The sequence below is a fragment of the Trichomonas vaginalis genome, chromosome I (genome assembly GCF_026262505.1).
Source record: "Trichomonas vaginalis G3 chromosome I, whole genome shotgun sequence".
Taxonomy (NCBI): Eukaryota; Parabasalia; order Trichomonadida; family Trichomonadidae; genus Trichomonas; species Trichomonas vaginalis.
Window position 1 is genome coordinate 6,427,820 of NC_067203.1, and position 23,737 is coordinate 6,451,556.

A 23,737-nucleotide genomic window follows, 5' to 3' on the forward strand; every position below is an offset into this window, starting at 1 on the left:
TTTCATAACATCCCATAACGGTGTGTTCTATCATAACGAACTACATATTTATCTTCTCTCTTTGTATAAATCTTCATCTGTTTCTCATGTTCATTCCACCACACTCCTTCAAGATTTCTATATAGTTGCGAATGAAATATGTTGTCATTGGAATCTTTCATTTAGCATGTAGTGGTCTTCAACAAGAAGTAAGTCAATAGTTCGAACAGTTTCACATTCTTTTGGTATGTATCTCTTTATTTCATTATGTCTTGAGTCATTGAAGTAACCAATGGTAACATTAAATGCTATACCTGTTGCGTCAGAAATTTCTTGTACTTTACTTTGAGGAAAGTCTCTAACACGAATGACTTCTCTCATGTGGTCAATAGTTTCTTCATTTACTCCAGCCTGAATGCAAGCATAAACGAAACAATTGTCTTCTGTCATAAGTGTTGCAGTTCTTTTGTTCAGTTCATTGAAGATTTGGTAGCGTTCAAGATTTATAGGTAATGTGCAAAGATACTTCCAGAACTGACCGCTTCTCTTCTTATAAAACTTCTTTTCACCATTATCTTTCCAAAAGCTTTCTATAAGTGCTGGGTTTCCTGTTTGCTTAAGAGCTTCCAAAATGGCTTTCTGGTCATTTGTCAGTGTGCTTTCATCTCTATATGGTCTCTTTTTTGGTTTGCCTTTCTTTACATCTGACATCGTTAAGCCTTCATATTCTGTTAAATCATACATCTTTATTTCAGTAAGATTCTTTATGTTTGTCAAGAAGAAGTCATAGTGCATTTCAACAATACCTGCAGCATTTGCTTCTATCTCTGATATAAAGTTCTCCTTCAAGAGCTGATGTAGTAATGTTCCAATATTATTGAGGTTTAACGTAGAACATTCATACTTTCCACCAAGTTTATAACATACCATCCATCTCTGTTGTGAGTTTATTTTAATTTTCTCTAAGAGTCTCATGAAAACCTTACCGAAATGTTTGTGTAAGTAGTCTCTGTTTGGTTCATCTAAAGCTTCGATGTTAAAGTCAATGAGTCTATTGCCTGACTTCACATTTCTCTTCCTATTCTCTTCATCTTTCTTTAACCATCTCTCACCTTCTTTTGGTTTGTCGTCAATGGAACGAATGACATCGTTAGCTTTGCGAACTTGTTCTATAGCACTTTTAAACATCTCTCTTCTCTGTTGTTTCAGTGTGTCGTCTCTTCTTCTTGTTTCACCAACGTTTGCATTTGTTATGTCAAACATTTCTCTTCTTACTTCATGAGGTACTGAACGTCTATGATATAAGTCAATAGCAACGTCATTTAAAGGAAAAGTTCTTGCATGGACTTCGTCCTCGCCGCGTTGTGGCTTTATGAACTCATGAATTCTATCATAACTTATTTCACCATTGTAGTCATTGAGATGTCAGCGAGTGCTTTTTTGTTTGTCGCGTAATGTTTGCTACTTCTATGTTAGCTTCTGTAAGAAGTTGTTTTATTTCCGAGTGTTCTAACTTAGACAACTTCCGATACATCTTTAGTAGGAAATAAAAAAATTTTTTTAAAAAAATTAGATTATTTTTTAAGTTATTTTTCAAAATAATTTAATATTTTTATTTTAATGAAACACATGCAAGATTGCAAGTTCTTTTCATACAATGCTCTCGCTACTGCCATCAAGAATGAGTTCAATGGTGCTTCAAACGTTAATGTTATCTTTAACAAGAAGTTTGTGAAAGAATCTAAGTTTGGTCAGTATGTCAGACCATTAGCTATTGTCATTGACCGCAAACGTTATACTTCACAAGAGTTAGCAGTAGTTTTGAAACAAAAGAGTTTCTTCGTGAATGTCAAAGATACTCATTATACTGTATAAAGAACTCTAATATTGACTTCTTCAGTATTGTTTAGATTTATCGCAGCAGAAAGAATATAAAAAGGTGAAACAAATGTGAAATATTATCCTTCATCTCTGAAGACAATAACGAACAAAGATGTTATACAGAAATTCTTACCAAAGGTTGAAGAAGCTTCAATTGACATTGACGAAGGAAGTGAAATGGTTGAAGAAATTGACCCTGAAGCTATTTAAGCAAAAATATATTTTTGGTTAGTCTTCATATCGATATTTTACAACAATTCCCCAATGTATAAACTTTTCATACGCTTTTTCATAAGCTTTATATACCTTCAGAAATTTTGCATAATCTTTAGAAGCATTTAGATATTGTTTAAATGCTTTATATACCTTCAGAAATTTTGCATAATCTTTTACATGTTGTTCGTTCTCTTCTTCTGTCATGAGTTCCGAATATTCTAAATTCATGTTCTTTCATATGAGATAAAATTTTATAAAAAAAATAAAATTAGCTTAGATTTTTTTATTCTTCCTCTTTGAAGTTATCGAAATATTCTGTTATTTTTTCCTTCAGTAATGTAAGTCTTCTTTGAATGTAAGTATTGTGCAACCTTTGATGTCATAGTGTGTTTGAGGAAGAGTATTTTGACAATTTCCTTTATTTGCTCATTCGGTGTCATTGAAATCGGTAAGTTTTCACGATAGAACCAGTTTCTGTCAGATTTGTAAATCTTAGCAAGGTCATAAAAGCTTTGTTGTTTCTTCTGACTAAATGCAACATAACCATATCTCTGTCTTCTTCTCTCCAACTCTTCAGTATATATCATATACTTATAACTCTTTTCCTTTCCTTTTGGTACTGAACGCGGTATTCTTTTCTGTATGCTTTTGTCTTTGGATTCAATGACTTCATCTTTTGCTTGAAGTTTCTTTTCCATCTCTCCACGTTCTGCTTTATATAGTTCATCTAACATCATGAAAATATAACAAGCATAACGAGGTGAAGCCCACATTGCTACAGCGTTTACTAAAAGTCTATGAACATAATAACCTTTCAAACCAGGAGCCAAATTCTTGCGATTTTCGTACGGAATCTCTTCTCTCGGTTTTCCGAGGGAAGCAATCATATGAGGAAATTCTTCTAAAAGTTCTTTTGTCTGTTGGTTTTCAAACCAATGATATGCTTGCTTTGTAGAACGAAGAGCATTCATTATACTTTGCATTTGGTACATGTCATCTTTGACTGAACGAATGAGTCTCAATTGTTTGTTATACTGTATGTATTCATATTCTTCATTAATGGCTTCATGAACGATAGCAGTTGTTGTGTTCTCTGTTGTTGACATATCTGTCTTTATATTCCGGATAAAAAAAATATTTTATAAAAAAACTAACTTTATTTTTCTGTGTTAAAGAAATGTTAAAAATTCATGGTTACATATGTGAAAAGAAGTCACGAACAAATGAAGGTCATAAGATTCAGCACATAATTCTGAATTGAATGGTGTGTCATACATGTCAAACCGTCAAGAATTGAAGGAGATACGAGGCTATAAAGATTTTGGATATTTTCTGACACACACCCTGAGGGAAAAGTGACAAAACACGACGATAGAAAAGTGACAAAATGAGAGAAAGTTGTCCCCCGACCAAAATGCAATCATGTTGAAAAGTGACATTTGTAAAGTTGGACGATAGGATTTCCTGAAAAAGTGCAAGACTTGTCTTGAATCAGGACAAGATTTGTCTTGAAAAAATACAAGACTTGTTCTGAAAAAATACAAGACTTGTCTTGAATCAGGAAAAGTTGTCTTGAAAAAATACAAGACTTGTTCTGAAAAAATACAAGACTTGTCTTGAATCAGGACAATTGTTCTCAATTTGAGAACTTTACAAGAAAAACTGACTGACTAAAAAGTGCAAGTCTTGTTCTGAATCAGGACAAGATTTGTCTTGAAAAAATACAAGACTTGTTCTGAAAAAATACAAGACTTGTCTTGAATCAGGACAAAACTTTACAAAATGTAAACTTTTACATAACCGTTTCTATCATACATGATATTTAGTTGACATTGTAAACTATCTTCATGTAAAGTATGGCGGTTTGAAAACCATCGGGAACCTTCACTTTTTTGACGAACTTTCCGCAGCAATTTTTAAATGTGTGAAAACTCAACGGTTTGACACGTGCCATATGTCATTTTACTCAGAATTTGTGCTGAATTCAGCAAAAATAATTTTTAGGGTAGATGGGTATATCTAACCTAAATTTCTACCACGAATTCTACCCTCATTATTTATAACCATTTTACATGGTAAACGTTATTTTTGGAATTTTGTGAAAACTCAACGGTTTGACACATGCCATATGCCATTTTACTCAGAATCTCACGAATTCAGCAAAAATAAATGGTTCATTTACTCACAATATTTTTGTACAAAACGACCCCAAACTTTTAACTTCTTTTCTGCAGTTTCTAATGCTATCTTAGCGAGTTCATATTCTCTAAATTCTCTCTTAAATCTTCTTGTTCCCATTGGTCTAGTTCGTATGGAGAATCTCTATAATCATAACATATCTCACGTTCATGTTCTAATTGTTTTTCATGCATTTTTCTAACTTCTTGTTCGAAAAAGGTTTAGCATTCTCTACTGTATCTTCGAGTTCTTCTTCATCTAATTTCTCATGAACTTTCTTGTCTATGGAGTCCATAATTTTTCCAACTGCTATGCAATATTTTGGAGAAGCCACATTGCTATATAGTTTATAAGTCTTGGGTCTACATACGTTCCTCTAACCTGTTTGATTTCATCAGGAATTCCTGCATGAATTTTGTATAAAAAGCAACCGTCTGTATTCCGACGGTTGCTATATTCTTCACAAAACGCCTTATATAATACTCTTCCCAGGACTTATTTCAACACAACTTTCATGAGATAAATAAGAAATAACTTTCATTTTTCATTAGATAACTGTTATTTTTGACGAAGTGAAGATTTGCACTTCGTCAAAAAATCCCTGAAATCAAGAATTAATCCCGTCAAATAAAAAAATGAGGGTAGAAATGAGGTTAGATAACTGTTATTTTTGACGAAGTGAAGATTTGCACTTCGTCAAAAAATCCTGAAATCAAGAATTAATCCCGTCAAATACAAAAAATGAGGGTAGAAATGAGGTTAGATAACTGTTATTTTTTGACGAAGTGAAGATTTGCACTTCGTCAAAAAATCCCTGAAATCAAGAATTAATCCCGTCAAATACAAAAAATGAGGGTAGAAATGAGGTTAGATAACTGTTATTTTTTGACGAAGTGAAGATTTGCACTTCGTCAAAAAATCCCTGAAATCAAGAATTAATCCGTCAAATACAAAAAATGAGGGTAGAAATGAGGTTAGATAACTGTTATTTTTGACGAAGTGAAGATTTGCATTCGTCAAAAAATCCCTGAAATCAAGAATTAATCCCGTCAAATACAAAAAATGAGGGTAGAAATGAGGTTAGATAACTGTTATTTTTGACGAAGTGAAGATTTGCACTTCGTCAAAAAATCCCTGAAATCAAGAAATTAATCCCGTCAAATACAAAAAATGAGGGTAGAAATGAGGTTAGATCTAACCATCTACCCTAAACATTATTTTTGGTCATGGACTTCGTCTCGCCGCTTTTGCGTCTTTATGTTAAAATAAATGGTACCATTAATAATACATGACTGTTCTCATTCATGTCTGATTTACATCTAATGAAAAAGTTTAGAAGAATTTTCTTATTCTTTCTGGCATATTTTTGTCTTTCCAGTACTCCCGCTCTAATGGTCCCAGATGTGTTGGCTTTGACTCTCTCAAGTTCTTAGATGGTATAACATCTTCAACACCTCCTTCATATCTTACTTTATAAGTGTCATCGTTTATATTGTAGTCAAGTATTTCAATAACCACTCCTCGCTTTGCTTCGTCAATGGTTTCAGCAAGTTTGCCATTACTACTTTCGACTAATTTATGACGAGGATAAAACGCAATAGAGTCGTCGGCAGCTTTTATAAGATATCCATTACCTTGCGTAGAGTCTACGATATAATAATTTCGACTTAACCTTAAACGTTTCTTTGTCAACGGTTTGTCGTCAAGAACTACACGAACTTTTGTACCAGGAATGAGGGTAAATTGTGTTGAATTTCTGATATTTTGTGTTTGGCTTCGTTTCTTTTGTATATACTTTTCTTCTTGTTGTTGTGTCATTGAATTTGGTGTATGTCCTGTTGTAGAATGTGTTGAGGAATTATATACTTCGAGAAAATGTTTCATTGTTTCTTCGGTAAAGTCTCGCTCTTGATTTAAATCTCTGAGCGTTCTTATGAAGCGGTTTATGATGCCGAGTATGTTATGGTTATGGTCTTCAGTAGTGTAGTGAGTTATGTTATGCTTAATGAGAAAATCTGTGATTTCATTGCTGAGATATGCACTGTCTTGGTCTGATGTTAAAGTACTTGGGCTATGTTCTGCTACAAACTTTTGTAAAACTCTTAACACTTCACGAGTTCCTTTATTTTTCATTGGATATGCATATGCTTTGCGAGTGTTAACATTAATGAAGATGAAGAATGGTTTATGTCCTCCTTTTCTGCTTTGAATGAGAGTGTCAAATTGGTATGCGTCAGGAGTGTTGGAGTAAATTGGTAAAAAGTAGTCGTAAGGGTTTATTTTTGTTTGATGTACAACATTTTTGTCAAAGAACCTTTTCACTTCAGCTCTGTTAGTAAATCCCCAACTCTTTGCAGCTTCATTGAACTTCTTAAATGACCTCCATGGATGTTGTTCGAATACTTCTTTCAAGCTCATTTATGTAAAGTTAAAGATTTTAACCAACTCGTATCCAAGCGTGCATTGTTATATAAGGAGGCATATAATCTTTTCCATTACCTGCTGGGTCTGTAATACCAGCTACAACATGTGTATGATTTCCTGCAGTTCCACAGAAAATACCTGTGCTAACATCTTTGGGGTCATCTGAGATATCATATCTGTTCATTCCCTGTCTATCGAACCCGCTGCAAGATTTATATAACCTCTTTTTGTTATTGAATGTGAATGGTTTCCTTCCACAGATGTTCTTCCACTGAACCTATGCATATGTGAAGGAAGGTTTTCAATACCTATTTTCTTTGAACCTCCCATCTTCATTGACTGCGTATTAGTGTAGAATGGAAAACTGTCAACTATTTCATACCATCTACCACCAAATAAAGTGTTTGGATTTATTGGATTCATAGACGTATAAACAGCTCCTATAGGATATATTAAATCATATATGCTCATAACTCTATAAACATATTCTAAAGAACTTATGTCATTAAATACCATTTGGAATGTATCTCCCGGATGAAATGTTGCATTTGTTCCACTTTTATAATGTAATGTTAGTTCAATAGAATTATCCAAGAAAAATTCAAAAGTATCTGGTTGAAGACCTCTAACAAATTCAAATGGAGTTGCTGGTTCACCATTTATAATTTCTGTTGTAAATGTCATTGTATCTGGTTTCGAAAATTTCTTTGTTAGTTCTGCATCCACATAAGTTTTGTCTGCTTTCTTGTCTAACATTGCGGGTAGTTCATATGCTTCAAAGTTTCTGGCATGATCTTCGATATTCCTGCAACTCTTATCTAAATTGTTAAGAGTATCTTTTACGCTTGTACTCGGATTCTCTAAAGGTGCACTTGAACCCAAATCATAGTTCAATATTATGTCGTCTGCTCTAACAGTAGTGAAGGATTTATGTGTATGATTTTTGTCGGCTTTACTGTCTAACATTGATGGTAGTTCATATGCTTCAAAGTTTCTGGCATGATCTTCGATATTCCTGCAACTCTTATCTAAATTGTTAAGAGTATCTTTTACGCTTGTACTCGGATTCTCTAAAGGTGCACTTGAACCCAAATCATAGTTCAATATTATGTCGTCTGCTCTAACAGTAGTGAAGGATTTATGTGTATGATTTTTGTCGGCTTTACTATTTAATGTAGCTTGAAGTTCATTTATATCGGAGATATTGTGTTTATGAGATTTCAAAACTTTGTTCGTTGCGTCAAGTTCATCTTTGTCGGCTCTACTTTTAATAGCATCTTCAAAAGTTATTTTTGCCTTAACTCTCAAAGTAAATCTTGGTTCAACTAATACACCGTTAACATTGAAAGTAGAGGCATAAATTTCATCGTTATAACTAAATGCTTCTAGCGCTTTACCTGTGTCATAATGTACAGTACAGCTTATGTCATAACCTTTAGCACGAATGTATTTATATCTTCTTTCATTAACATCTTCCGTCTTCACTTTTTCATCCTGTGTTAAATATCCATGGTAGTCCGTTATAATCTGTTCATCTGAAGTTATATAATGAACATGGTTTTTATCTGCTTTTTCGGCTAATTTCTCTTCTATCTCATTTATTTCAAGTTCATGCCTACCACCACCTCCCGAAGAAGTATTTTTCTTCAGCTCTTGAAGAACGTCCACTTCGCCATCTTTGGTGTCAATAATGAGACTTTGAGTTAAAACCTTTCCTGTCTTAATGGATGTTTGTAAAACTTCTTCTTCACCGTGTTCGGGGTCATGGTCGTCATCATATCTTGTGAAATCAGAGATGTTGTCATACATTAAGCATATCTGTCTCAAAAGTTCTGCTATTTGAAACTGGAACGAAAGATATACAGAACTTTCATCATCTCCTAAAGTCAAGTCTGCTTTCTTAAGTATTTCTTGAATGTATGCAATGAGAACAGAGTACCTTGGAAAATATTCGAACAATATTTCATTAGCTGTTGGTTTTGGTGGTTCTTCTGGAGTTTCTGCATCTCTTGACTTCAATGCTCTTGCTCTCAAAGACCTAAATGTTAGAGCACCGGGTTTTACAAAGGACTTTATAAATGCTTTAATAGTTCCTGGTAAGTTATTGTTAGCATTAAGTAAGTTCCTTATGCTTCCATCATGTACGTCCATAGCACTATGTAAAAAATCTATACTTTTCTTGTAGTCAGCAATAGACTGACTGTGATTTTTTAAAGATTTGTCAATACCTTTAAGCCAATCTTCATGCATGTCTGATACTGAGCCAAGAATATCATTTGCTTCCTTTAGTGTATTTTGTGCTTCTCGTAAAGTATCCAATCCCGTACGTGCATTGTTTGCTATACGTCTTACAGTATCTATTTGACTCCTTGTTTCTTGCATCCAACCAGATAAAGTTTTAATAGTATCCGAACCATTTGAAATGAAGTTCAAAGCATTTTTAACGTCATCTAAAGCTTCTTCACCAAGTACTGCCCATATCTTTCCGATTTGGTATTGAAGAACTCCATATGAAGCAGCTGTTAAACCAGTATTTATAAGGTCCCATATCCATGATTTAGCAGTTTTTCCATCCTTTCCATCCTTTCCATCCAAACCGTTTTCGCCTTGAGGTCCTTGTATTCCTTGTATTCCTTGTGGTCCTTGTGGTCCGGTGTCACCCTTCTCTCCTTTCAGTTCATCTTTATGTTCGTTATAATATTCTAATGTCATAAGGTGTACATCATTACTGCTACCAGCAACGCCGAGAATTTGTTTCTCATTCATGACTAAATTCTTTAGGCATTTAATGTTGTCGTCAAATCGAAAGCTCTTTAACAATTCAATGAGAACATTAAGTACTTTCACTAATGAGGCATCTACTGTAGAATTTATATATTGCACCGTTCCATCATTTATGATAGGAAAACTTATTGTAATGAATGGGTCATAAGTGTTAAAAGTATCGAAATCAATGACTTTTTTAGTTTTTCCATCGTCAATGACTAAATCATTGCCTTCAATGGTTAAAGTTGAGTTTTCGTTTACTAGTTCATGTGCTCTTCTTGCTTCATTTGTTTCATACGCATATGCAGCAATAGTCATATTTTAATGAGAATAAAATGTTGTTCTATTTGCAAAGTACAGACCCAAACGAATATGGACAGTAAAGCTACAAACAAACTTAGGTCTTCAGAATGAAGCACTTGCTTTCAGAGTTGTTGACTTCAATACTATCGCAACTTTTGTCATAACAGATGAAACAGATTTCATAGAGATTGAAATAGATGACAAAAGAAGTTTTATAACATTTCCTAACAGAGCAGAGTATAGAATAGATAAAATTGCTGGAGTCATAGATACTCTCATAAATGAAGAAACTATTGACAACATAGATGTCGAACTCTCTTCTGAGGGAACATTGAAGTTCAGTAGCAAGAAAGAGTTCAAGATAACACGAATGAGTCATAGAGTTCAACTTCTTTTGGGAGCATACCATATGACACCTTTGAAAAGTGTTGACAAAACGATTGAGATGAAATCTGTTCCATACGTATGTTATGGTAATTGTTTATACATTGAGTCTAAAATAGCTAATGTCACAGGCATTTCAGGAGTTAATAGTAAAGGTTCAGTAGAATATAAATCTTTCTGTTATGCAGTCAATTCAATGTTCATTCCAAACGTTCCTGTCATAGCAACTCATTTAGGTAAATGGGTTCGCATTAGTCCTCATAATTTGAAAGACATGCAATTCAGACTTGTTGACTTTCAAGGAGAGCCTGTAGAACTGAAGGCACCAGTGCGAATGACTGTTGAAGTTGACTTTTTAGAAAATATTAAATGCAACAGCTTACAAGAGAACTCAGAGCTAAAAATATAAAGTATGAATGTTATGTATTAGGTCATGAACTTTGGTTGTTGCTGTTTGATGAAACAAATGAGTTAGTTATGTCAGTCAAGAGAACAGAAAAATATTGTGTTAGTGAAAACTGCACCAAGTCAATAAGATTAGGTTTGCATTATGAAGATGAGTTCGATACTGTTGAAGAAGTTTTGGATAGATATTACAAATTGCTAACTTGAAATTTTTTGACTGACGGCGCAAAGCGCCAAGACCGAGGTCCTGACTGCTTTAATTTACTAAAACATATTTCAAACAAAGCTTATAGTCAGTAGATAGTTTTGTATACTCGTTCGAATATTTATACTTAAACTCAACTCCTGTAGTTCCTGGTGTTTCAATGATGCGGATGTTACCTATTTTCATGAATAGTGGAGTTTGACCACAGCATTCGATTTCAGGGTCGAGATAGTCAATGACACATTGTTTCCCTGTTATTCGTGATATAACATTTTCAATCCTCCCTTGTTAGAATTATTTGGTTCTTGCTTATAAGATTTACCAAAAGCTTCTTATCGTCTTTGAGTAAAATTGTTTGGTATAACTGAAGAAGGTAATGGTCTACGTTATCTGAAGGATTTGTTTGAACATTTGTGTAAGGGTTGTCGTTGGCTTCTCTTGAAAGAATTTGGTCCAGTGGTGGATACTCTAACTTAACATCTGATGTAGCGTTAGCGTTTGAAGCTGTGTTTAAATTCACCGACTTAAGTTCTGGTTCTTTTTCTTTCAAACACTCTGAACTATAGTTCTTTATGACAATATTGTTTGTCGTTCGTGAGTCAACATTTGATGTTGGTTCAATTGGAACATTAACGGCACCAGCTAAGATGGATTTGCTTCTCATTTCATATAGAATAAAAACCTTTTATATGTATGAAATGAACAATATACTCGACAAGGGTTTGAATGTAAAGCTAACGAATGAAAATATTGTTGAATTCACTGAGACAGGTGCTGTGTATAAAGATGTAGAACTACTGAACAAAAGAGCTAAGGGAAGAAGCAGGAACATGAACAAAGGGTGGAAGCCTATAAAAATTTATGTCAATGATGGCTCAGGAGGTTCAAACATAAAGTATGCAGAAAGTTATAGAGTTTATGCTCTCAAAGGTGAAAAGCCTTCATTTAAGAACAGCTATTCTAACGCATATCCTCAAAAGCTAACGGATGGGGAAGTGGATGATATGAATGACAGCAAAAATATTAACAGAAATGGCGACAGAGATGCATGGAATTTGTTTACCATCAGTCAATTGAAGGTTAAACTTTAAAACAATGTTGGTCGTTCCCATGGAATATTTTTGACTTTAATGGTATTAGTCATGATATGAATCTCAAGGTATGAACGAGGAGAGATGAGAGACTTATATGCTTCCCAAATTTCTTCAAAAGGTAATGTTATACCTGACTGTTTCCAAATGAGTTCAATATCATAGCGTGAGAAACCTTGAAAGATAACGAAGTCAGTTATGAGACGTTTTATGTTTAAAGCTAAAAACCTCCATGTTTGCATAAGTATTGCTACAGTTAAATGGTAATGTCTGACTTTAGTTATGATGTTAGCTAATGGTGAGTCTGGTTTTGACACTAAACCTTTTCCGGCGAAGTCGTCGCAAACTAACAAAGTGTTTGAAGGATATTTTTTGAAGGGGTATTTTGAAAGTTTTGACAGAATGTAGTTTGTAAGTCGTTTCATATCGTAAACTCCTGAGTACTGACGTAAGTGGTGTTTGTCAATAATTCTTTCCATCTTCTCAGAAGTCTTTTGCATTCCTGACTGTATAAATTCAACGATGGCATAATATTTCTCTTACGTCGAATGTAACGTTGAAGAAATTCAATGAGTTCACTGTCTGGAACTTTAACGACAGATGCTTGAACTTTGACATGAATGTTTTCGCTGTTGATCCATAGAGTCTGAAGTTGCTGATATAATGATTTGGTCATAGTAGAGTCGTTTCCTAAACGTCTGTTATGAGTATATGACGAATGAGGTTAAATGTCTTACCTGAACCCATCTTTCCACAATAGAAATACACACCATTTGAACAGAATTCATAATCTTTGCTGAAAGGAAGAATAAGAGAAGAGTTAAGTTTGTCTGTAGTTTCATTCATGTCTTCATCTACTCATGTATTAAATGCTTCATTTTATCTCCATTAAAAATGCAAGTCAGAAATATTCAGAACATAGCACCGAGTCTAACTGACAAGAGTATAAAGATATACTATGAACACGTTATGATGAAACCAACCAAAATTCAAGAAAGTCAGTATACTTATGAATATCCAAGACACTGGGTAGAGTATGTAGGAGGTGAGAAAGCTATTGAAATCAGACAGTTCGAAGTATTCCAGCAGGAAGAACAATATTATTGAAGAACTTTAATGTTTTGAGATATAATGATGAAACAAAGAAGCAAGATAGTTTTCCTGTTGCTGTGTATGTGAACTTAGATACAGAGATGACATGAAAGTTTTTAAACAAAGCTTCAAACGGTAGTGAGAGAACAACTTACTGCGGAAGGACATCCATTACCTTCAGAAGTTACCATAGCATATAATTTTGAAACAAACTCAATAGATTTTAAAGTCGTCTCTGCAAAGAAGTCAGGTTTTACATTTAATGAAGCAGATGTATATTCGAATGAAAACTTCAAAGCTATTGCATGGTTAGATAATGACGATTGCTTTAAGAAAATATTTAAATACAGTGACTCAACGATGTCAATAGATGACCTTCGTGGAATGTTACCATCGACGTTTACAGTTGAAGGTTCAGCAGGATTGCTTACAAGATTGTCAATTGGTGGCATTTGGTCTCGTGAGAACATTGTTATAAAAATCCAGTATAAGTGAATTTGCTGAAGAATCTATATTATGTCTTTCAAACTATATGTATTCGCCGCCGAAGCATTATAGTATAACAAACTTTGTCAGTAAGTTTAACATAAGACTTGTCGAACCTTCTTCAATGAAATGTTGTGCTACCTAAAGATGAAAGGATGGACTCATTATTGAGATGATTTTAATAGCATATTAAATGAGCTTGTTCTTGAAAGTCGTTCATGATGAAATAACTGTTGTAGAAGATGTTAGCAATTGTTCAGACATTTTGAAGCTATAGATGATATAAGAAAAGAAGTTAGATAGACCGCAAAGCGGTGAGGGCGAAGCCGTGAGAATGTTTATGTTTCATGACTTCTCCAGTAACGAGAACTTTTATGAATAATATTGAAGAGAGATGATTTTAATATGGGTAAATGGTAGCTTGGGCAGCTTTAGGCGCAATGGGAACAAAAGCATTAGCATTTGGAGCAAAAGCACTTGGAGCTTATGACGCAGTAAATAAAATGAGTGGAGGAAGGGTTTCGAAGACATTAGATGCAAATAAAGGAAGATTGGAGCTGGGTTGCAAAGAAGTTAAGATTAAATAAAATGGGCTCATAAATAAAGCATCCAATTTGGTTGCGACTGAGTCAGAAAATGCTTTAGGAAAGGACGATGAGTTTGCAAAACACGCAAAAGACTTTAATGACCAGATGAAAGGTGAAACAATGCATTTAAATAGAGTCGATGGAACTAAAGAAAATGTTCTTCTCCACAATCTTCCACCAGCGGTCCTATGGAATGTATGGAAACCCTTACAAAGACCATTTGACCCATTGACTGGAAGTAACTGGTATCATTACGGCCGAAGAAGAAAGACAGTCAAGTTGGAGGACAGACGTGAAGAAAGCAACTAAAAAAACCAAGGAAGAGAGTTATAAAGCAATGAATTCAACAGGGTAAAATGATTGAAAAAGAGTGAGATCTCACCACTTCACCTAAATTTATTTTTGTGCTATGTTTTCATACGTGAGGGTGTGATATCATTTAATTTTTAAGTTTATTTTTTATTTTACTGAAAATTTTATTTGGATGTAAATGACAGAACAAAAGCAACTCATACAAATCAAAACATATAACAAACATACATTTAAACATTTATTCTTCCTTCCTGAGCAAACATGTTCTTTCAAATACATCCGAGACCAGTTGACTTTTCATTGACTGTGTATAAAGATAGAAATAGTTATATCATTAAACCATATGATGACGAAGGTAAGTTATGTAAATTGTACGTTAAGAAGTTAGAGAAAGTTTATGGCTTCAAGTATGACTACAATAGGGTTAACACTGATGATGAAGATATTGAGGAAAATTTATGAGAACATTAGTGAAGTCGTTAGTGAGAACGATAGTGAGAACGTTTATTTTTTACATTAGTGAGTTCGTTAGTGAAGTGAAGTGGGTGGCGGTTTTGTAAATATTTAAGGTTATGTTGGGTAAGGTGGAACGCAGTGCCGCCGTACCCAACATAACCATACTAACTATTATTGAAAAAGATATGGAGGATAATGATGAACAATCTCTAAAAGCTGATTAATTAATGATAATAACGTTGCAATATGATATATATATTAATTTTAAAAATTTATTTCCTTCAAAACATGAAATTTCTGATGTTAGGAGGTAGAAATATTGATGTTATATTTTGGAAATTAAACAATATGAAATTTCTAAAATGCTTCCTTGGATAATTTTCGCTTAGTTTCTGGTAAATGTAATGATTTTAAGGGTATGCTGGCAAAACAATATTCCCCAATTTGAGAAAGAATTTTACGCAGTTTGCATATGAATAGTCTAACAAAGTCGTAATAGATCTGTTTTCGAAATAAAATTTGAAAGTAAAACACTTATTTCGTTGGGAAATGAACAGACTGCATTAAGATGTTAGATCAATGTGATACTTGGCAAGATTGGAACTGAAGTCTGGTTCATAAAAGTCAATTTTCAGTTCCGGAAAAGCATATACAATGTGTTATAGTAAACAAATTATATAATTATTTGAATTGACATGGTCTTCATATGTTTAAGGTTAGTTTTCGGATTTTTTGTAAAGTAACGGTTTTTCTAAAATGGATCAATCCTTGGATCTGAATTTCGAATATATTGCTGCTCATATCAGTGATTATATTCAAAACGAAAACTTTTTTGATACATTCGATATCAGCGATATCAAAACAATCATGAAATATTCATGTTTTACCTTTGATGAGTACATTACTCTTCTGAAGCAGTCTTCACCAACTCTCACTGCCAAAGAATTATATATCAGTACTCGAAAAGCAAGTGTTACTATCCAAAATTTCGAAGAAGTCATTTCAATTCTGAAATCTATCAAAAAGTACATGAAATTCAATACATTTGATGGAATCATTGATTTTATCAACGAAAACCAAAAGCATTTGCTTGATTCTACAGAAGAAACCAAAAAGCCTCAAACAGAAACACAAACTTTACAAAATCAAATACAAAATTCTGCCAATGAAACAACAGCCACTCGAACTAATGAATCACGCAACTATCCTAAAGAATTTTTAAACAAAATCTCATCACTTAAGAAATCTGATGATTTTGATAAAGTTTATAAATTCTTTGAAGATCTTTCTTCTAAAAACAGTGGCGAAATGACTTCAAAAGCTTGTGAAGAAGGACTTTGGTTAAAAAACTCATCGGGGTATGAAAAGAATGTACTTCATATTGCAAGTGAAAATGGAAATCTTAATCTTGTCAAATTACTTATTAAAGGTGGTTGTGATAAAGAATCAAAGTCTAAATTTGGAGAAACACCACTCATTTGGGCATCAGCTAATGGTCATCTTGAAATTGTTAAATATCTTATCTCTGTTGGAGCTGATATAGATGCAAAGACTAGATATGGATGGACTCCACTAATTCATGCATCATATAATGAATGTCTTGAAGTTGTTAAATATCTTATCTCTGCTGGAGCTGATAAAGATGCAAAGACTAAATATGGAACAACTGCGCTTTCATTTTCTAAGAATAAGGTAAGAGACTTTCTAATATCTATTGGAGCCAAGTAATATAATCGGATAGTCCAAACATTTCTTCATATGAATATTGTTTGTTCTTCATTTAATTAATTAAAATAAACATTTTACTTATACGGAAAAATATGGTCTTAAGCTCACTTTTGGTTATATATATTTTTGGACAGGGTGGGCATGTGATTGAGGTGTAGTATAACAATTAAAACAGCCGAATTGACTTTCATCTATTGAAAGTATATATATACTTTAAACATAAATATAAGATTACAATTAGTTAAAAACAATTAAACAGTTTTTATTCAAATTTATTGAATAAATTAAGATTGCTAATATGAATCAATCTAATATTCTCAAGTTCACTATTCATACCAAGAGACTTAGGCAACCTTAGTATAACTGAACTATACATAACATAAGTTCAGGAGAGGGATTACAAACATAAAAACATATTTTAAAATATTGTTTTTCTATTTTGATATTGACTAATGTTAATGTTGACATGTGGTGTTATACATACAATGCCAGATCTTATGATTATAATAATATAAATTATATGATAATAATATCTCCAAAATTTAAGCCTTTTCATTTTATTATAGCCGACAATTTGTGAAACATACTCAAGAAGCCCAACAATTATGCAAACGACATTTAATCTTCATAGTCCTTTTTGAAAATCTACTTTATGAAGTATTCCTTTCAGATCATATTTTGGCAAACTCATAGACTTTGGTTTTGGGTGTGACATTGAGTTTACACATCGTTAAAGAAAATTCTTAACTTTATTCCATCGGCACCACACGTCGATAATATAACAACAAGACATTTTTTTTTAATTTTTATGAGTGACCAGCTTCTTAATAAATATGATGATTTCATTGAGACTTATGAGAAACTCTTCCACTTGAATTCAAATGATTCTGTCGAAGAGATTTTGAATTTGATTTCATCTGTTTTAATCAAAAAGTATAAAGCGGTAATTATAACAGTAGTTTATAATTTATTCATGGCAGCTCGGTGTAATTATCAATTTATCGAGCTTTATATTAAAATTTTAAACCAATTTTTATCTAAATATAGGTTGCCGAATTCTTATGTAATAGAACTTGCCAATAGTGTAAAAATGACTTACTCAAACAATCCAAATGGAGGTTTACAAGTCGATTTTGATCGAAAATCATTTCCGAAAGAAGGAGAAATATTATACATAATCATGAACGACCAAATTGACAAATTCAAAGAATATGTTAGTCATGAATCAATAGAATCATTTTCAGCGAATATTAGTGTCTATCAGATGCACTCACCTATTGAAGCATGCTGTTATTTCGGATCTGTTAACATTTTCTTTTTCCTCCTTACGAATTTAAATGTCGCAATGACACCAAAATGCCTTTTATACTCAATTTTTGGTAGAAATACAGACATCATCAATGAATGCATGAAAAACATTAAAATGAACAAATATGCATTAGAAAGTACAATCGCATCTCATAACTACGAATTTCTCGAATATCTTTTTAAAAGGGATCTTATTGATATTAAAAATATCGATACCACAGTTTTAAGTCGTCATCAAAACTTGAAAGCTCTTTTGCTTCTGTACGAAAATGATAAAAATTCAATCATTCCATGCATTGTTTCATTTCCACAGGCTTTAGATTTTCTCCAAGATAAGAGTCTAGATTTAACTAGAAGAGCTCCAGATGGAAAAAATGTTTTGATTTGCGCATCTTATTGGAATAATTTTGATATTCGCAAATATTTGCTGGACAATTCAACAATGAAAATCAATTCAAAGGATAAAGATCATCGTTCAGCTCTTCATTATGCAGTTAAAAATAATAACAAAAATTTGGTAGAGCTTCTTTTCAACCATGGCGCAAAAGTTGATAATTTTAGTGACCATAAGCATCCTCTTCATTTTGCAGCCAAACTTCAGCGTAATGAAATGATACCAATTCTTTTAAAACATGGCGCGGATATTAATAAAGGCTACGGAGTTATGCAAAGAACAGCTCTTCATATTGCAGCAAAGAGGGGTTATTTACAGACACTCGAAGTTCTAATAAAAAATCATGCAGATATCAATGTGAAAGATTTTAGTCATGAAACACCTCTTCATTATGCTACAAAATATAATAAAAAGAAGCAATTAAATTTCTTATTTCACATGGTGCCATTATCGATGCAAAAGCAAGTTACAATTCAATTACACCTCTTTATATTGCAGCACAAAAAAACCTTATAGAAATTGTAGAGATTCTTGTTGATCACGGTGCAGATGTTAGTTTGAAATTTTCCGATGGAGAAACACTCTTTAATGTTGCAGCAGTATTCTCTAGCTTAGATGTAGTTGAGTTCCTCCTTTCTTGTGGTGTAGACATCAATTCACAAGATGAAAGAGGATCAACAGCTCTGAATAGTGCAGCATATCACAAAAGGTTAGAAAGTGTAAAATTTCTTATTTCTCATGGTGCAGATGTCAACATAAAAAAGAAAAATGGATATACTGCCCTTCATTCATCTGTCTATTCTGGCAGCAAAGAAATAACAGAACTCCTCATTTCTCATGGCGCAAATGTCAATGAAAAAATGTGGGAAGGATCCACACCATTGCATATAGCAATCGAACGTAACTTTTTTGAAATCGCAGAACTTCTTATTTCACATGGTGCCGATGTTAATGCAAAATCCAAAAACGGTACCACTGCTCTTCATTTACTCTCGCAGACTGATTTTCAGGACAATATTGAATATCTTATTTCGAAAGGCGCCGATGTCAATATCGCAGATGAATCAGGGAAAACTCCTCTCCATTTTGCAGTTAGAAGTGAACGTAAATCCTCTGTTAAAACTCTTATTTCACACGGTGCCAATATCAATTCAAAGGATTCATCTGGACAAACTCCTTTTCATTTTGCAATCCAAAAGAATCTTAAAGCAATAATAAATTTCCTTATTTCAGAAGGTGCCGATATTAATTCACAAGATAATAAAGGAAGATCAGCTCTCCATTTTGCTGTTGAAACCTTTAGTAAAGTAAACGTTGCTCTTCTTAAATCCAAAGGAGCCAATCTCGATATAAAAGATAATGACGGTCGCACACCTCTTCACTATTCTGTCATCGTACATAACAAAGAAATAATGGAATGCGTTATCGCCCAAGGTGCTGATATCAATGCAAAAGATAAAAATGGCTGGACTGCTCTTCACTTTGCAGCATCAAATGGCAAAAGAATATTGGCCGATATTCTTATATCTCATGGAATCGATATCAATGCAAAAGATCATGAAGGTCATAGTGCACTTTATTATGCTTCAGAACATAAGCATCATACAACAGTCAAATCCCTTATTTCTCATGGTGCGATCCAAGAAAAAAACTAAATAAATACAATTTAGTGTTAGTTTATTTCTTCACAATTGTGATAATAGTGCTACACTTTTGATTTACTATTTTGTCCCATAATAATATTCGAAATATTAAACTTATTTTCCTTTGTAAAGTTTCTTTTTCATATTTTGTGAAAGGTCTTTTCTCAACATTTATTATTATACTATGAATTCTGAGTTCAAACTAAATTTCAAATACATTCAGAATTTTAAGACCGAATATGATGATTCTGATTCACATATAAATAACGAACATTTTCTTTAACAATGAAAGTTGTCATGGTGAATTTTATTTAATATTTTTTTGAATTTAACAAGTGTGTTAGGATTGAGCTGGTTTTTGTTCTTTGGTTAATAGTCTTCATATGTGAATTGAGAAATTTCATGTTATAAAAAATAAATCAAGAAAAATAATGAGAATTTAAATTAATATGTTTGGAAAAACATTTTATTATATCATTTAAATACAAAAAATCAGATAGAAGCTGATAAAAATCAATTTGATTGTGTAATTTTTCTAATTCTCTCTGGAAGGTGTTTTGAGACCAAACCAAGTACAGAATCAATTTGTTCAAGTCCTGGGAAGCCGCACAATGAAAGACCAACCAAAGAAAAGTGGGTATGAAGGAGATCTGGCGCTGCAGTCGAATTCGAGCGGAACATGCCATGTCCGCAGTAGTTACTGAAGATAAATGTCGTCAGCCTCTCTTTGTTGACGAAATCGTCAAACCAACCTAAAGTTTTCAAAGGAGCGCCGATCCAGAAGGAATAACATGTATCGGTAAGCTTGTTAGTACGTCCATTGAATCCATCATCTTGTCTTTGTGATAGCCAGTATGCTAACGCTTGTTTATCTTTGATTCGATCGATAGCTCCCCAAATTTTGAGGGATGAAATAGCGCAATACGTAGCTCCGCCGTGGGCTTCTTGTCCAGGCTCATGGGCAAAGCCACCTTCGTATGTCTGGCAGTCTAATATGTAATTAATTGCAGAATCGATGTTTAAATCGCCATTAGAACCAAGAAGAGCGCATATTGCTGCTGCACAGAATGTAAATCTTAAATCTGCTTCAGAGCCGAGATGATGTCCCATGAATGTTCCGTTTGGTAACTGCAAAGACTTCAGTTCTGCAAAAATTCGATCCTTTTCAACACGTTCGAGGTTGTCTCCGAGAAGAATTAATACTGCAAGTGCGCAATATGTCATTGTAATATGAGATTCTTCAACTTTATGATCTGGAGTTTCATGAATACAAGATGGCCTAAATCCACCAGAGAGGGGAGCATGGACTTGCTGTTTGTAGATCCATTCTATGATTTGATCCTTAGTTTCTTTGTCCAGTGAGTCAAGCGCACCAAGTAACGCGAGGGAGTTCACTGAGAAGTAAACTAAGTTGGTTAGAATGATCTCTTGCTGTTCAAATGATGGAGGAAGGCCTTTAAGAAGAGCACTGAAATATTTAACACATTGAGAGATGTTTAATTCCATTTCAATGTTTTGTCACTTTTTATAAAAAAAATTCATTTCAATGTAATGCAACGAACTTGGAGTAAATAAATGAATAATTTATGTATTAAACCGGCAGTCACTGAGAGAAAGATAACAAATTATCAGTGTGCTAATAATTTTTATGCTTTTTTTATTGGAAATTTAAAATATTTGTTTCCTTAAAAATGGAACCGGCTGAGATCTTAAATTTGAAAAATTGATGCTGTGATGTTTCTTCTTCCAAATATCTAGTCCAGATATTATCCCTGGAGCATCAGCCCCCGCAAGTTCCAAAATTGCAAAGCAGTTTTCTGGAAGTATCCAAGGCTTCAATATCATAGAAATAAAAACTTTAGTATATGCCCTACTAATATATATATATATTTCTTTACTACAAATGAAGTTATGAGCAATACACTACCTCTTTTTTCTTTTCTGCAAAACGAAGAGCGATTTTTCTATTTTTATCTTTTTCATTGAAATTAGCACCATGTGAAAGAAGAACTTCAGCTGTTTCTTTACTATTTTCATGTGCTGCAAAATAAAGAGCGTTTTTTCCATCATTATCTTTTTCATTGATACTGGCAACAATTTGAAATAAGAAATTCGGCTGTTCTCATACTATTATAATTTGCTGCATTATCTTTTTCATTGATATTTGCTGCATTTGAAGGAAATATTCACAAAGTAATGGAATATTGAACCATGATGAATAAACAAAGCATTTCTTAACATCATTAGTTTGATCGAAATAAACTAAAAATGATTCAAGATTTTTGTATTTTCCGCAATCATATACATCGATCTTTATATTGTATTCATTCATCAAGAATGTAACAAAATCAATGTTGTGTGAAATAATTGCATATGGCATGCATTTTTCATTTGGTTTCTGATATTTCAAACATTCACTCATGATCTCTGGATTTCCCCCTAAAAATGAAAATTCTAGACATGTTTCAGTTATTTCTGAGCTGAATTTTGATCTTAATAACTTGAAACAATCAACTGCTCCATGGTAACAACATAATTCAAGTAATGAATATCCTCTGTAAGAATATGGATATAAACTACTTTCAAGTATTTGATCTTTATTAAATTCACCTCTTTCTGTGAAATATATGAATCTTTCTAAGTCATTATTCATAATTGCTCTGCAAATTGTATTTTCTGTATGAATATCGAGATTTTCTGGTTTAATTTTTTCGAAATTGCAGGCATATAATTTAATTCCATATTCTTTATAAAACAGGAAGCTTAAAAGAAACTCAACATTTTTGACCTCTTTGACATGATAATCATCAAATATATATTTGGCAAGCTTTAGATAAGACTTTGTATAGCGGTTATTATACGGAATGATATCTAAAATATCTTTTATAATATTTTGTGGAAGATATTTCTTTAAATCAATCAATTCTGTTTTGATCATTTTGTAAATCGAGTTTAATCCTTCTTCATTTTCCGTTTTTAGCTGATACAACGCAGTATACGAATTGATGTGGTATTTAAAGATGTTTTGCAATTCAATGAATTTATTTGTGTGAATGTCTTTATCAGACATTAAAAATAACTGAAAAAAATTATTTTAAATTTACCAACTTTTTACCAGCATCTCCTCCTATTTGGGGATTTTTGATAACTGAGGATGGAAAAACTTCTTGTTGTTAAGCATGTTAGACTTTTTCAAATGGCATTATCGATATTAAAATCATCCTTTATCAATAGTTGTAAATCGTCGCTCTGAAATATGATAAATCGCATAGCATATATTTAGATTGGGCAATCGCAAAGAAATTCAGTCTAAAAATGTAAGAATTAATAATATATATTCTTCATAAGAAAGATTTATGACAAAATAGTTTCTATAGTGGCCAGTTCTGGTGAGAAACTGCTGGGAAATGTACCCCAAGGAATTTGGTTTTTATGTTTTTAGTTGAATACCTCCAGAAAACCCTTTCCAACCAGAATCAGCCACCATATAGTTTCTTTTTAAATGCAGATATTCATCAAAGGAGGAAATCCCAAATAAAATTTTGCGAAAAGTGTCGTGGTTACAATAAAAAATGTGGTTTCTCCTCGTTATTGGAATAATGGCATTGATGGCTTTATCAGTAATATTCATTATGATCATCATGGACCTTGGTGATTTCGCATCAAACCGCGTAAGTCCACTAGATGTCTGCTCTAGTTTGAATTCTATTCTCTGGCCAACAAAATATCTCACAACTACTGTTGCAACGGTTGCCTGCATATTTTTCAAATCTACGTTTCCGGTTTTCTTTGTTTATTTAGGAATGACATTTTATTTTGCCTTTAAAGTAAACACCACTAAATTTTTCGAACCACTTACAATTGTAAGGGAATGCACGTATAGAAAACGTCAGTTCATT

At 33.0% G+C, this 23,737-nt stretch overlaps 9 protein-coding genes and 3 pseudogenes across 12 annotated transcripts, besides 1 other annotated feature; 4 read left to right on the forward strand and 8 right to left on the reverse strand.

Annotated features, from left to right (window-relative positions):
• Positions 1-14,886: part of a mobile genetic element that runs on past the window's edge.
• On the reverse strand, positions 280-1,242 carry TVAGG3_0939750 (organellar and viral DNA polymerase type B; the record flags this gene model as incomplete). The annotated part of the gene is made up of 1 exon (XM_051252869.1): positions 280-1,242. A coding segment is annotated over one exon (963 nt), but the record flags the coding sequence as incomplete, so codon positions are not given.
• Positions 1,600-2,061, forward strand: TVAGG3_0939760 (annotated as a pseudogene). Its single transcript has one exon. A coding segment is annotated over exon 1 (462 nt).
• TVAGG3_0939770 (KilA, N-terminal/APSES-type HTH, DNA-binding family) lies at positions 2,825-3,182 on the reverse strand (the record flags this gene model as incomplete). The annotated part of the gene is made up of 1 exon (XM_051252870.1): positions 2,825-3,182. A coding segment is annotated over one exon (358 nt), but the record flags the coding sequence as incomplete, so codon positions are not given.
• On the reverse strand, positions 5,587-6,138 carry TVAGG3_0939780 (integrase core domain containing protein family; the record flags this gene model as incomplete). The annotated part of the gene is made up of 1 exon (XM_051252871.1): positions 5,587-6,138. One exon carries the CDS (start codon positions 6,136-6,138, stop codon positions 5,587-5,589), a length of 552 nt encoding a protein of 183 aa, XP_051078445.1.
• Positions 6,669-7,842, reverse strand: TVAGG3_0939790 (annotated as a pseudogene). The gene has a single exon. A coding segment is annotated over exon 1 (1,174 nt).
• On the reverse strand, positions 8,486-9,444 carry TVAGG3_0939800 (organellar and viral DNA polymerase type B; the record flags this gene model as incomplete). The annotated part of the gene is made up of 1 exon (XM_051252872.1): positions 8,486-9,444. A coding segment is annotated over one exon (959 nt), but the record flags the coding sequence as incomplete, so codon positions are not given.
• TVAGG3_0939810 lies at positions 10,793-11,244 on the reverse strand (annotated as a pseudogene). Its single transcript has one exon. A coding segment is annotated over exon 1 (452 nt).
• Positions 14,887-15,521: 635 nt separating the features above from the next.
• TVAGG3_0939820 (spectrin binding) lies at positions 15,522-16,582 on the forward strand (the record flags this gene model as incomplete). The annotated part of the gene is made up of 1 exon (XM_001327900.1): positions 15,522-16,493. One exon carries the CDS (start codon positions 15,522-15,524, stop codon positions 16,491-16,493), a length of 972 nt encoding a protein of 323 aa, XP_001327935.1.
• Positions 16,583-17,301: 719 nt separating this feature from the next.
• On the forward strand, positions 17,302-18,711 carry TVAGG3_0939830 (temperature-gated cation channel protein; the record flags this gene model as incomplete). Its single annotated transcript, XM_001327901.1, has 1 exon — positions 17,302-18,711. The coding sequence occupies one exon, from the start codon at positions 17,302-17,304 to the stop codon at positions 18,709-18,711; it is 1,410 nt and encodes a 469-aa protein (XP_001327936.1).
• Positions 18,712-19,055: 344 nt separating this feature from the next.
• On the forward strand, positions 19,056-19,850 carry TVAGG3_0939840 (myotrophin family; the record flags this gene model as incomplete). The annotated part of the gene is made up of 1 exon (XM_001327902.1): positions 19,056-19,850. The coding sequence occupies one exon, from the start codon at positions 19,056-19,058 to the stop codon at positions 19,848-19,850; it is 795 nt and encodes a 264-aa protein (XP_001327937.1).
• Positions 19,851-20,336: 486 nt separating this feature from the next.
• On the reverse strand, positions 20,337-21,344 carry TVAGG3_0939850 (CAAX-protein geranylgeranyltransferase protein; the record flags this gene model as incomplete). Its single annotated transcript, XM_001327903.1, has 1 exon — positions 20,352-21,344. The coding sequence occupies one exon, from the start codon at positions 21,342-21,344 to the stop codon at positions 20,352-20,354; it is 993 nt and encodes a 330-aa protein (XP_001327938.1).
• Positions 21,345-21,711: 367 nt separating this feature from the next.
• Positions 21,712-23,149, reverse strand: TVAGG3_0939860 (protein of unknown function (DUF3447); the record flags this gene model as incomplete). The annotated part of the gene is made up of 1 exon (XM_001327904.1): positions 21,961-22,908. The coding sequence occupies one exon, from the start codon at positions 22,906-22,908 to the stop codon at positions 21,961-21,963; it is 948 nt and encodes a 315-aa protein (XP_001327939.1).
• Between the last annotated feature and the right edge of the window lie 588 nt (positions 23,150-23,737).